This window comes from Xiphophorus hellerii, chromosome 6, assembly GCF_003331165.1.
Source record: "Xiphophorus hellerii strain 12219 chromosome 6, Xiphophorus_hellerii-4.1, whole genome shotgun sequence".
Taxonomy (NCBI): domain Eukaryota; kingdom Metazoa; phylum Chordata; class Actinopteri; order Cyprinodontiformes; family Poeciliidae; genus Xiphophorus; species Xiphophorus hellerii.
The window spans coordinates 21,584,263-21,598,272 of record NC_045677.1 but is presented as its reverse complement, the minus strand read 5'-3'; the positions used below and the strand labels follow the sequence as shown (position 1 = coordinate 21,598,272).

The 14,010-nt window shown below is 42.0% G+C and overlaps 1 protein-coding gene across 1 annotated transcript in view; it reads left to right on the top strand.

Moving 5' to 3' along the window:
* LOC116722020 (receptor-type tyrosine-protein phosphatase F-like) overlaps positions 1 to 14,010 on the top strand; it is a 184,606-nt gene that overhangs the window by 167,485 nt on the left and 3,111 nt on the right. Inside the window, exons 29-34 of the mRNA XM_032566101.1 lie at positions 130 to 415; positions 2,683 to 2,861; positions 8,999 to 9,125; positions 10,694 to 10,819; positions 11,580 to 11,734; positions 12,739 to 12,874. Of these exons, the coding sequence (XP_032421992.1) occupies positions 130 to 415; positions 2,683 to 2,861; positions 8,999 to 9,125; positions 10,694 to 10,819; positions 11,580 to 11,734; positions 12,739 to 12,874 (1,009 nt within the window). The remainder of the gene's footprint in view (positions 1 to 129; positions 416 to 2,682; positions 2,862 to 8,998; positions 9,126 to 10,693; positions 10,820 to 11,579; positions 11,735 to 12,738; positions 12,875 to 14,010) is intronic.

The following is a 14,010-nucleotide window of genomic DNA, read 5'->3' as shown; positions in this document are numbered from 1 at the left end:
CACCCCCACATTAGGATTATAAGTGTATCTGGTGCTTTTCTATTCATTGAATTGAACAGCTTTTTCTACCACACTATGTAGCTTCAGTGAAAATGGCATTAATTGCCACCCTCTGTCTCCCTCCAACAGTGCGGGCGTTGGTAGGACCGGCTGCTTCATCGTGATCGACGCCATGTTGGAGCGCATGAAGCACGAGAAGACTGTGGACATCTACGGCCATGTGACGTGCATGCGTGCCCAGAGGAACTACATGGTCCAGACCGAGGACCAGTACATCTTCATCCACGAATCCCTCCTGGAGGCCGCCACCTGCGGCAACACGGAGGTGCCGGCTCGCAACCTGTACGCCCACATCCAGAAGCTCACCCAGCCGCCGCCCGGGGAGACGGTCACCGCCATGGAGCTGGAGTTCAAGGTGTTTAAAATATGCATACACATATTTTCTCCTGCTGCTGCATTTAAAGTGCCTTGTAAAAGTATTCATTCCCATTTGAAGATGCTGTAATGGGATCAAATTTGAGAAGTTCGGTCTATTTTAATAAGATTCTGTGTGCTAGTCAAACACAAAGTGGTGTGTAATTGTGAAGTGGGAGGAAAAGGATACAATTTTAATTCTAAATAAAACCCAGCACCTTGAATCACCTGAATGGTGATTGGATTACAGACCTGTGTATCATTTAGGTTGCATTCGCACCAGTTTAGTCCGTTTTAATTTAACTCTAGTTCATTTGCCTAGAAAGTCCGGTTCGCTTGGGGAGATGTGATGCAGACTAAAAACCTAGGTTTTTAGGAGGACAAGCATAGTGAACGCCACGCGGACTGGAGACTGATCCAAAAGCAGGAAGTGGACTGTAGCACAGGGCATTCTGGGTAAGTACAACCAAAATAAATGCGCGAGTCTGGTGCAGGCCCGGAGAAATGGCTCGTGATCATTTGCCAAAGACGAGTCCTACAACTGGTAAAATCTCACGTCACTCAAGTTTTGTTTATATTTCATAAAGAAGGAAGTTGTGTTCATCTCTTCTTCAGAGGTTTTTGTGTCGTTCATTCAGTGGTTCTTGGTGCAGTGCCACCACAGGCGAGGGAGTTAGTAGGTTTTCCAAAGGGTTTGGTCCATTTGACGCAGTGCAGTGTGAACGTGAACTGTACCAGTTGAAAATGTCACTGAGGCCGTATCATGCTGTGGACTTGTCTTCATTCAGTAGAGACATGAAAGATGATGAAAGCTGATGAATGCAGTTAAATTCAACTCGATCCCAGAAGAAAACCTGTTGAAGGCTGGATTTACCTGTCTGGAATTTATTTAGGGGTGTCAGAGTTTAGTTTGTAAAACATCTCATAATAAAATAAGATCTGTGATTCATAAGGGTGTGAATAATTTCTCCACAATTTCTCCACAATCCACCAAATGAGCCGATGCTCAGGCATCTCCGTGACATTGGGGCTGAGACTTCAGGAGCATCTTCAGCACATCTTTTAGGATTAAATAAGCCAGAACAAAACACTTGTGAACACATCGACCCGGTGACGACTACAAAATGACTGACACTCGCGCATATACACCCCTGCTGGTTCTCAAGGTCGGCGTAACACGGCGCACATACCCTTCTTGTCAATAGCCATCGACTGTGATGTTATTACACACTTTCCTCGCAGCGCGTCCCTGCCATTAGCCCTCTTACGACCATGATCCATTCTGTTTGAAGTGATAATAGCATCTACACTCCTGCCAACAAGCGAAAATGAAAGAGTGAGAGGATGATTGTGGCGTACATGTGGGTCTACGGCCTGCATCCCCCACCCACAGTCTGGCCACAACACACTCCGTCTCCTGCAGTAGCATGACGGTCCATACACTCTCCTGTGCCGTCCATCTGCTCTCTGTCCACTGCCAGCACCGTGCTTATGACGCCTACAGTCCGGCAAGCAAACTGGGACTAAATGGGAAGAGGAGTCAGCCACACTTCCTGTCGATATCCACAGCACACACTGGGCGTTTTCACACCTGATAAGTCCAGGAGACTTTGTTCGATTGGGAACTAAAATTGCAACATTTGTTACATTTTCAGTTACTGCAGTTTGCTTTCATGCTGCACTGTGTGAAACGAACAAAACCCTTTGAAAAACTTGTTCACCCTCTCACCTGTGGTGGCGCTGCATCAAGAACCACTCAAGGAAACAATGTGAAAACCCCCGAAGAAGACATGAACACAACTTCCTTCTTTGCAAAATGTAAGCAAAAAATTGAGTGGTGTCAGATTTTAGTGGTTGTAGGAATTCTTTTTTGTCTTTTGTAAAAAACCATGAGCCATTTCTCCCACTAGCCTTAGACTCTTGCATTTGCTTTGGGTGTGGTTGCCCAGAATGCCCTGCGCTTGAAGACCACTTCCTGCTTTTGAAGCGTTCTCCTCCAATCGGACAGAGACGTATGTGTGTATTCAGACCAGAGTTCGCTTTTCTGGTATGCATCAGAGTTCGATTACACATTCACATCTACCCAAAAGAACCAGAATTTTTAGGCAATCAAACTAGTTTTTGATTAGAGTGGATTTAAGTGGGCTGATTAGTTTGCTTTTCACCTGTCAGAAAATGTTGTTTCAAATGTTCTTGTTTGTCTTCTTCATGTCATTCATTTGTTTCCCTGTCTGACATTTTCCCTCTCTCCTATGTTTTATCAAACAGAGACTGGCCAACTCCAAAGCCCACACATCACGCTTCATCAGCGCCAACTTGCCCTGCAACAAGTTCAAGAACCGGCTGGTCAACATCATGCCTTTTGAGTCTACCCGTGTCTGCCTGCAGCCCATCCGTGGTGTTGAGGGCTCCGACTACATCAACGCCAGCTTCATTGATGGCTACAGGTCAGCAAAAATTAAAAATGGCTTTTTGTCAAGGCAGGACCACTTAGTTTCATATGTTCTCGTAGGCTATATCTAGGACTTTTCTGTCAAGGAAATGTTTTGGTCAGGAATATTCATTATGTTCTTTGACTCGAGACGGTTGAGACTACTGGTAACTTGCTGCTGATATATCCTTGTAAGCTAGCTAGCTTTTTTGCATTTATCCTGGGTAAGTGTAAATTTATCATCAGTTGGCTGAATGATGTTAGTTTTTGCCACTGATGCGCTTCAGTTGCCAACCCATACGAGGCGAGGTGGATTATGGAAGTCTTAAATTTGAGTTGGGGAAACGTGCAGAGACCCCTTGGAAACATTCTGCAGGTTTCAGGGTTTAACATCAGGGACTGGCTCATACAGAGCTGCAGGCTGAGCATTGTTGCTATTGCAACTGGTCTAAGAGGTTTTGTGGCAATAATTTTATTCTGTTGCACAAACAAGAAGCTAAAAAAAAGAAAACAGACTCACTTTTTATGAGTTCAAAGCCTGTTTCAGTAACAAGAAGCTGGTGATTGATGCTTTTCAGACCTCAAAAGGAAAGAAGTTTCTGTTGAGTCATAAACTTGAGGCAGATGCTGACTGATTAGAGCTTGCAACTAAATACTTTCTACCCTCGTATCTACAAAACCAGAGCGGCCCCCCTCCTTCCTGATGATTCAGAGGCATGAATCATCTCCAGAGCTTTGTTGGCGCCCCTATCTGAAACAATCGCTCACACTTTTCCCTCTCATAACAAAACGAATGGCTACCTTCATCCTGCATACCTCAGTCAAAGGGATGAAATGTCAGCTGTGAAGTTTGTGGCTCCTTCCTTCAAGTGGTTTTTGTTTTTAAAGTTAAGATAAAGGTGCTGAGGAATGTCTGACAGGAGTCAGTCTGGCTGAAACAGCTTCCTTTGGCAATCCCAAACAGGATTTGGACATTGATCAAACTCATCTTCACAGCAGAGTTGCAATTCTTCTTTATGATGATAAGACAGGATGTAATGCAGGACTTAATTTTCTTTCTGAATCCTCTCTGCCTGCTGAGGATCAGAGTAATTTGCAAAAGTTTTGCAAGGCAGACATGTCATTCAGTTTTGATATATGACCAGAGGTTGGAACTACTGTTACAGTCAGCTTTACGTTAACCTTTCCAATTAGACTCAGCCTGGAAAAACTGCAGGGTTTTACATCATCTGAAGAGGACGAAACGAGGGTTTAATGCAGTCAGGAAAAGTCTGGAATTTTCCAGGTCTGGTTTTAGAATGAGAGTTCAAAACTGAAACAATCTCCTGACCTTCATTTCTTATTCAAAACCAAAACTTTCTGTTTTCCTTCCTTGTTTCCATGTACTACTTCTTGTCTTTCTTGCATGTGTCCTACCTCACTCTATTCTTTTTGTATTTTCTTCTTTCCATCAAATCTTTCTTCTGTACCTTTCTTTTTTGACTTGTATTCTATTACTGTTTCTTAATCTCTCTCTTGAGTCTTTAATTTCCATTATCCCACCTTCCTACCTTGTGACCTTTTCTACTTGTTTTCCTCCCTTTTATTTGTCCTTCCTTTTGCCATACCTTCCTTCCTTTCCTCTTGGAAAAGTTTAGTATTTTATATTGTAAACTGAAGAACAGAGAACTCTGAAAAAACTCAGGAAATACCACTGCTCTAAATGTTCCATCGTTTTAATTTCAAAGGGATGACCTTTACCTTTTAATTTAAAAACCAATGTCCTAAAGTATCCAGACCCAACTCAGCTTGGACCGTGCCTGTTTTCTGGTGTGAATGATTGTCTAAGGTGACAGATAAAGCCAGTATGTGAGCGGATTAAAGCGGCAGCGGGCAGCATCCAGCTGCAAGAGTCATTCCCAGCCCTGTCGATGTGGCTTTTCGTCCGCTGAGCCGCCGCCATGGTGCGTGTCCCTGTGTGCTCTGTGAGTCCAAATTGCTTCCTAGAGGGAAGAAGATGAAAAGGCAGCACTCTGTTTTATATCTCTATAAGTGCGGGGAGTGACAGACAGAGCTGGCTCTTCTGTGGTTTAAGTGAAGGGATGGATTTAGTGAGCGTGAAATGCCATTTAATCCATATGGGGTTCTGCTTCGTATTGGGCCATGACAGCGATGACACCTCCGCTCTCCACCTCCCAAGTCCCCCTCTTCTTTCTGCTGCTAATAAGAAGGTGCTCTGCAGAGGCCCACCCTCCTTTGTTGCTGTGTAAATAGTGTAATTGAAGCAGGAGTGTTTGTATTGAAGTGTTTCTTCCCTTCTCCTGCTTTTCTTCATATTCACTTTCTCCCCTTTTCCTTCTTATTTCTTCCTTATTCTCTCTCTTTCCATCTCCTATGCATCCTCCTGCTCTCCCTTCCTAATTTCCCTTCCCGACATCATAGCAGAGACAGACATCCGGGCGGGGACCTGTTGTGTGCACCAGCAGCACTGTGTAATTAAGCCGCTTTTAAAACGCGGGCATGAATAAAAACTAAACGAAGGCCTCCAGTGCCCTTCACCCCGGCGCCTTCAAGAAAAGCCAATAATATACTAAACTAATGAGAGGCGAACCATTGATTCCAGCTCTGCTACAGAGGGCGCTACAGATATGCTCTGATGCAGGCTGGAGTTTTAGCATTGTAATGAGGTTGAAATGAAACAGCATGTCCTGAAGCGCTGCAGTCGTGTGGGATGAGGCGGAGAGGGCTCATCGGGACACTGCGTGCACAGAAGTCAGGATTGTTGGATGATATTGGTATTGCTTCAGTTTTGGCTGGGGGACATTTTATGAGGAGGTGAAAGAAGTCCAGTCCCTTCAGTAAGAACTCTGGCCAATATGGCCTGGGATTGTTTCTCTGACCATCCCCATCCTCCTTATGTTCTATCAAATTCCTCTGTCCTCTTTTTTTAAGCATTCAAGTCTGCAAATGCAACAATTTTCAAGGATCTGACACATCATGGAATACTACCGTTATTGCTCAGATGCAATGAAATCAACTCAGTTGTGAACCAAATATGCTTCACTCATCTCAACCACTTGGGGGCGCTCACAGAGCATTAAAATTTCAACAACCGATGTCCAGTGTGTCGTTAAATATGTAGAAACATAACCAAACGTATGAGATCCACACCCTTGATCCCAATATGCATGCACTACTCAGAAAAGAAGTATGTCAATGCCAACAGAGGTACTTTAAAGTTGACTTTTTAGATCATTTAAATCTATATTTTTAAAATAATTAAGCCGTAAGCAAGATAAAACAAAACATCTTGGATTTGAACAGTTCCTAAAATTAATCATGAGAGGCACAAATTCTAAATGTTTGTACATTTGTAATCTTCAGTGATGCTTACAAGCATGGCAATTAATCCTACATAAGGCATTTGTGTGTCTTATGTAGAGATGAGCCAAATAAAATAAATTTTAAAACACAGTTGGATAGATTTCAGGAAATGTGAAATACATTTAGATTAAATTTGTTTCCAAAAACAAAAACTGATCCTGAGGATGCGCATAAATTTGGCAAGAATCCTACAGTAGGGTAATGGCCCAACATGTTCAACATGACCACGATTACCCAAAGTGGGTGTGGCTTATGAACAAAAGTGTAAATGTGGTGATGAAGTGAAATATAATGAAAAACATCTTGTTAAATGTTTTAAATGGACCAGAAAAGTTGATGCCCTCTATCTTCTGGTTTATTTCCAGTGTTTAGTCATCTTAGCTGTTTATACTGTAAAGTATTGGTTAAGTCAGCTTTTCTTGTGTTACAGAACACTAAATTTACATAGTGAAGACAATTAAAAGGTATTATTTACAAATTTCTTGTTTTTATTACCAGACAAATCAATGGTAGGGATTTTCGAGAATTTCTGAATGGGTGTCTACCCATGAAAGTCTACCGTGAAAGTGGAGAGTCCTTTCAGCTTGAAGGCGCATATATCTCTTTAGGAGTAAAAAAAAAGGGCATTTATATAAAAAAATCTGTGCAGCTTGAACACTACATCTGTTCAAACTGCAGTGATTTTGAAAAAGGCTCTTTTCAGACCAACATTAAGTTGCCATCAGGTAAAAGCTCAGAAACCACTTCCCTTAAGCCGTTTCTTGCTAAGTTTTGTTTGGTCAGTGATCTAGTAAGTCGGCCTGAGGGGGAGAAACAGAGGAGGTGCGCTGGGTGAGGCCTGGGTGGGGTTAGACTTCATAATGGGGACTTGGTCCCCTTTTAGAACTGCTTGCAATTAGTTTGTTTTTTTATTTGTCCTTTCTTTTCAGCTTTGGCAAAATCATATCGTGGGTCTGATTGCTCTACACAGATTTCCCTACAAAAAGGGGGAAAATTAAATATTTCTCCTTGTTGCAAAGGCAACAAAGTGACCAGTTGTGACAGTTAGGAAGGGGTAATTTCCTCCCATCTTCAGCTCTGAGACCTACATGGTCCTATGATGGCCAGCTGGAAAGAGCACTGCTCACTCCTCCAGCTCCTTCTCTCTGTGCTTTGCAGATCTTTTTTTCCCCTCCTAATTTTAATTTGATTCCGTCTCTTCCTGTATCCTCTCCTCTCTGTTCTCTCTGTATTTGTACGAGCGAGGCCCTGAGCATATTCTAATCTCCCGGTTCCATATTAGTGCCTCGCCTGCAGCACCTTCATTAGCTGTTCAGCCACGGCTCAGGGTGTGTGTGCGTGCTTCGGCGGCAGCAGCGCATCTGAATACACATGCAGAGCTGCTGCTCTGATAAATACCTACACCTGAATGCAGGTTTACATGTACGGCAAACATATGCAAGTGTGTCTGCGTGCAATTATGCATGCACTTCTGCACTGGCTTTCTTCTTGCTGGTGATAAGAACACTGCTTCCACCTGCTGGTCAACCGGAGAACTGCTCAGGCTGAGCAAAGTCACGTAGGACAGCAGCACTGTTCTGGCATCTCAGAGGATGAGCTCATCTCCAGTTTGGTGAGCATATCGAGTGCCCTCCCTCCCTAATACAGGATTGGGTTACAAAGAGGGAAAGAGAGAGAGACGGCACGATCTATACAAGCTAGAATTGCTCAAAGAGGAGAGTGACCATGAATTATTTACTATGTATATTATGAACAAGAAAAATCTTTGTCATCCTCAGTTCTACAAACCTTTGCATTTAAAGAATGAACAGAACGCTTATCTTTCTCATTCTTGCATTTATCCCCATCATATTTATATCTCCACTATTCTCTTGCAGCTTCTATATTTTGGTTTTGGAAATTTCTTTGGAGATAAAGAGCAGCGAGTCCATCCAACTGGCCAAATGTATTGCAGTTCAACAAAAACTAAATTCAGATTTATATATAAGCCAGTGAACGGAGCTTAGGTTGCTCTACAACAAGACTGATTGAACGCTTTGATCTAAAAGTGGTGGTTCTATAAATAAAGGAAATGCTTCAGTAGCCCAGTGGGTTTAGAATAACATTATAGACTTAACAAGAATATAAAAGCAGCAGCTACAACCTTTGATAGTCACTACATAATTAAATATACACATAGATAAATCTGAATGTTTTAAATATTTCTGGATCAGTCAATTTTCTGCAACTGATGTGTTTCTACCAATCTATATCATGGTTTAACAGGCCACAATCAAAGTCAATTTATTCTTTGATGCTCTGGGTCTCAAATGAAGTTAGATCCATATTGAGAAATTATGATTGCCCCATTTTATACATATGTGATGCATTCATCAAATAGTTTGACTAATGCATTATTGTAATCTACCATGCAGGTTGAACAGTTTGTTTATTTTTTGATATGGCTATAAGAAAATTCTGTGGCTGACTAATGATGCAGATGTCTGTATGTGAAGATAAAGGACTATTTCCCTTTTCTAAAGAGAATCCTTGGATTTTATTTATTATCTTAAGTTTAAAATTTAAAGAATCGTAAAAAGTTTCCAGTCAGATGACCCTACTGTGGCAAAGTGGAGGATAGTTCAGTTAGCATTTGCTAACCTTTTTACAGCAGCTCCTCTTAAAGGTTCTTCCTGTAGTTATTGCTTTGTAATACGCTTCATAATGTCTGTTGTAAAAGTGCCGTAAAGTTGATATTGATTCCCTGTAACGTTTATTGGTTTTGCTCTCTCTGTGTATTTTCACCTTCAGACAGCAGAAAGCCTACATCGCCACACAGGGACCCCTGAGTGAGACCACCGAGGATTTCTGGAGGATGCTGTGGGAGCACAACTCCACCATCGTGGTCATGCTCACCAAGCTACGAGAAATGGGCCGGGTAATACAAAAACTCTCACGCCCAAAAACACCACAGATACGCCGCCCTGTAAGGCCAGCGAAGCGTTTCAGGCAGACGATAGCCATCTCCAGCATGCCGGCTCGCCCCGGCTAAGCCGCTGAGCTGGGCTACTCAAATATTAATTCATTCCAGACCTGAACAATAACTGCGGCTCAAAGTTTACCTCCTTATCAGCGCGGCTCGGAGGGTTCAAATCGGGCCGCCTTGGTGTCAGATTTGTCAATATCTGGGTCCATTCCAAGCATGCCGATAACTCCAGTAGCCTGTGCTTTAAAATGAGACCTGTTGAAGGCAGAGTTTGTTCTTATTTGGCCGCTTTGAATGTAACATTCTGATGGAAAATCTTTGGACACTGTTCCATAATTAGGATTGAAATATTTAGGAATTCCATGGTTGTTCCCATTCTCACCGAGGTAGATAAGAGATTAGTTGTTTCATCATGGACATGTTCAGTGCCTTGCTAGAATCTTTTTCAAAGTTTTATTGGATTAGAACTTTAGGTGTTACGGTCTCTGGTCCGCTTGGCATTCACAAATGCATTCAAACCGTGCCAGTTTTTTTGGGCCGTTGAAGTGAACTCCGGTGCAGTTCGAATGCCAAGCGGGCTGGAGACCGCTCCAAAAGTAGGAAGCAGACAACAGTGCAGAGCATTCTGGGTAAGTAAAACCAAAACAATCTCCTGTGTCTGGCTCTACCGGGACCAATGGCTTGTAGTTGTCTGCCAAAGACAAAAGAGAAATCCCACAACCGCTAAAATCTGACACCACTCCATTTTTGTTTACATTTTGTGAAGTAGGAAGTTGTGTTCAGGTCTTCTTCTGATGTTTTTGGGTCATTTCCTTCAGTAGTTATATAAGCGAGGAGGTGAACAGGAGTTTGTAAGGGTTTGGTTTGTCGGTACAGCTTAAAAGTGAATCGCAGCAAATGAAAATGTAATAAATGTTGCAATTTTGATCCCCAAATGTACCAGACTATCAAGTGTGAAAACACCCTTAGTGTCACTTTCATTCAACAGGCCATAAAGGACAGTCCTGTACAAAGCACGAGTGGTATGAATACTTTTGCAAGCTGCTCTATTATGTCACCCCATGTGTAGAAGTAGACAATTAGAAGAAGTTACCTAAACGTCAATCTGCTCCTTTAAAGGCTAAATCTGCAGAAGCGTTTTGGTGCCCCATCAAATTAATTTTAGCCTGTTTCTGCTGATGATTTAGGCGATTCTGACATTACTCAGCCGCACAGCTACAGCTTTTATCACCCTCTCAACCATAAGCGGCGCTGATAGAAATAAAAGCCCTCATGATTGTAGTTAAGAACACTAACAAATTATGTAAATATTTTGCCAACGAAGATGAATCGGTTATTCTAAACCATAGATTAGTCTTTTGGGATTCTCTTTTGTGAGCAGAGACATTTCCATCGCTGAAAATGATTAATAACTTCCAGTAAGCCACATGTGATCACAAGGCAGTCATTAAGTGAGAATGAAAAAGTGGGTTTTTCTTCCATCCAGAAGGATTTTGTTGAAAATTTCTTTTTTCTTGCAGGAGAAGTGTCATCAGTACTGGCCAGCAGAGCGTTCCGCCAGGTACCAGTACTTTGTGGTGGATCCAATGGCTGAGTACAATATGCCTCAGTACATCCTCAGAGAGTTCAAAGTCACAGATGCCAGGGTACGTTGAGAGAAAAAAAAAAAAAAGAAGTGTCTGTGGGCTTCCTTCAAAATCCCCAGCAACTCTCAGAAATCCAAGCATCCAACCAGAATCTCTCCTCACTTTAGCTCTCATCAGAAACAGCAGCAGTGATCAGAACGCGTCCCGTGTTATTTTTCCTGACAGGCTGACACCCAGTGAATGCGCCGTGTTTACCCAGATTTAGAAACAGTAGGCTTGCTCTATAGATTGTCTTTGGTGTGTGTGGATGTGTGTGATTTGCTGTGAAAATACATGAAAAGCACATGCTTAGGTCCCTGAGGGGGGGCAGTACTGGAACTCCCTGTGATGCAGTAGTTTCAATGTGCTATAAATACACCTCAGTGTCATCTGAAGGCTCCCACGGCTGCCGCACTCTAATCCCACATCCACTTCTTCTTTTATATACATGTGGCTCACAGTCTTGGCTTCTAAATGTATGCTTTCACAGCACAAACATGGAGGCCATTTAAAGTGATTATATTTTAAACAAAAAGGCAAATTCTGGACAAACGGGAGAAAAAAATGCCTCTGAGCTGCAGCCTGCTGGTTTCGTCTCCCATCTTGGATGTCGGCTTTATTTAAATCACAACCCAGGTGGAAATTAGATGCACTCACATAGACCTCAACTTGGACCTCTGACTTGCTGGGGTTTTTTTGGTTTTTTTTTATTTTTTATTGCGCTATCTGCAAATAAGAGCCCGGTTCAAACGTACTGAAAATCCATATCTGTGCCCGTCAGGATGGACAATCCAGAACAATCCGCCAGTTCCAGTTCACCGACTGGCCTGAGCAGGGAGTGCCAAAAACTGGAGAGGGCTTCATCGATTTCATTGGACAAGTGCACAAAACTAAGGAGCAGTTTGGACAAGATGGACCAATCACTGTACACTGCAGGTAAGAAAGGCGCAACATTTGTAACTGATAACTCTACTTTCCGGACTAAATAACTCAAGAGTAGGACCGCAACTAATGATTAATTTAGAAATCGATTATTCTGTCGATTAATAAGATAAAAAAAATGTACACATTCTGCAGATTTTCATTTACATCTTAAGCCTTTTTATGCAATATTAGAAATACATTAAAAGATGCAAATAAATAAGTTACTTGTTTAAATAAGAACATTTTATTTTATATGCAATTACACAGCATTCATTTAGTGAACGCTTGATCATTTGCAGCAAAGGATGCATCTGGAGCTTGATGAAGTATGCTTAAAGTGTGGTTTGTGTCACTGAAATTAACCAATTTAAATGAACTCTAACCTTTTTAAAAAGAAGAGTGGCCAAAGAGAAAGCAAAGGTTATGCTAGATACAGCATGAAGTGTAGTAAAATAACACAAAGTGACTGATTCTTTGATAAAAGCCAAAAACCTGAACATGACAAGCCAGAATCTAGACGATGCTGATGAGCCGGGCCTGAACAAAGCATGAGGAGAAGAAGAAATGGAGAATAGCTGAAACTGTCAGAATTAAAATTAAAACACAACAAGCTGGTGAGTCTCAGAGAGCCTGCAGTGAGATTATCAGACAAGGATTAGAAAGGCGAACCTCTGCTTCACCTTTTAAATACAGTCATTTGTTAGCAATCTGGGCTTTAATCATGCAGTCTCTCATAGCGTCATCATTATCTCTGACAGTCTCCTACTCAAAATTCATCATTTATATTCGTGGCCTCCGTGGTAATTACTCTTAACTTTTATTTGCTTTATTGTGAGCCGTTGCTAATGTACCTGCAGTGTCTCCCCTCCGGAGTTCAGTAAACCAGAAGCAATAAAACTAAAATGACTTTTTAGAGAGTTTTTCTTTTCGCCATCTGAGAAATTTTCCAGCATCCATCATGTGAGATGTCATGGTAAATGCAGTGAATGTGTGTGTGTGTGTGTGTGTTTTCACAGTGCTGGGGTAGGCAGGACCGGAGTCTTCATCACCCTCAGCATCGTGCTGGAGCGGATGAGGTACGAGGGCGTGGTGGATCTCTTCCAGACGGTGAAGACGCTCCGCACCCAGCGGCCCGCCATGGTGCAGACTGAGGTCAGGACGACGCGCTGATGCTCAGGATGTTGTTCAGACTTTAATGCGTACTCAGACAGGATGCAGTTTGAAAGTTAATGCTGGAATCGCTGCGAGATTCAAGACTGATGCTGTCCAAAGTGTCCTCCTTTAAAGGATGGGCTGCACAACAACAAAGACTTAGTGACAAATCCTACTTTAATAGAGGCTTTAGTGGTGCAGCAGGAATCCCACAACAAACTCATGCCGCGTTATCAGATTTTTTTTTTTTATCAAATACATGAACTCTGTAGCAGACAAAGGATATTAAAACTAATCTTAGGAAGGATTTAAATGTTTTTGGTTTTTAGATTTGCCAAAACGACTCCAGACGTGTTGTTACCTCTAAACCCGGCGATATAGTTCACTGGGATTTTATGCGATAGATCAACACAAGGCAGAGCATACTGTGAAAGTGAATCAAAATATGCATGATTTTCTGAGTATTTATACAGAAATGTAGGCAAATTAGGATAACTCCCATTTTCAGGTTTTGCTACAAATCTGGGTCCTAAAACATGAACATGTTTTTATCTACAGCAGGCATCTTCAACTCCAGGTATCCTGCAACTTTTAGATGGTCCAACACACCTGAATCAAATGGACTAGATAAAACTAAAAAAATTAAATATCAAACAAATTTTTGTGTTTTTAGTTTAAATTTGCCGGTTTTGGCCTCCAAGGCAAACAGTTTGGACACCACTGCCCTCAAAAAGCTGAAATTTGAATACTTGAGACCCCCTCTAATATTGCGTACTAGTATTTACACTGCCTGGCCAAAAAAAAAGTCGCCACCTGGATTTAACTAAGCAAATAGGTACAAGCCTCCTACTGGATAAGTACTGCATAGGCGATTATCTTTCAGCTGGCAACAAGTTATTTAACCCCAGCTGATGCAATGAGTAACTCCTCATTTCTTAAACAACCATGGCAAAAGACACATCCTGTGGTCGTGGAAAAGACGTTAGTCTGTTTAAGAAGGGTCAAATCATTGGCATGCATCAAGCAGAGAAAACATCTAAGGAGATTGCAGAAACTACTAGAATTGGGTTAAGAACTGTCCAACGCATCATTAAAAACTGGAAGGATGGTGGGGAACCATCGTCTTCCAGGAAGAA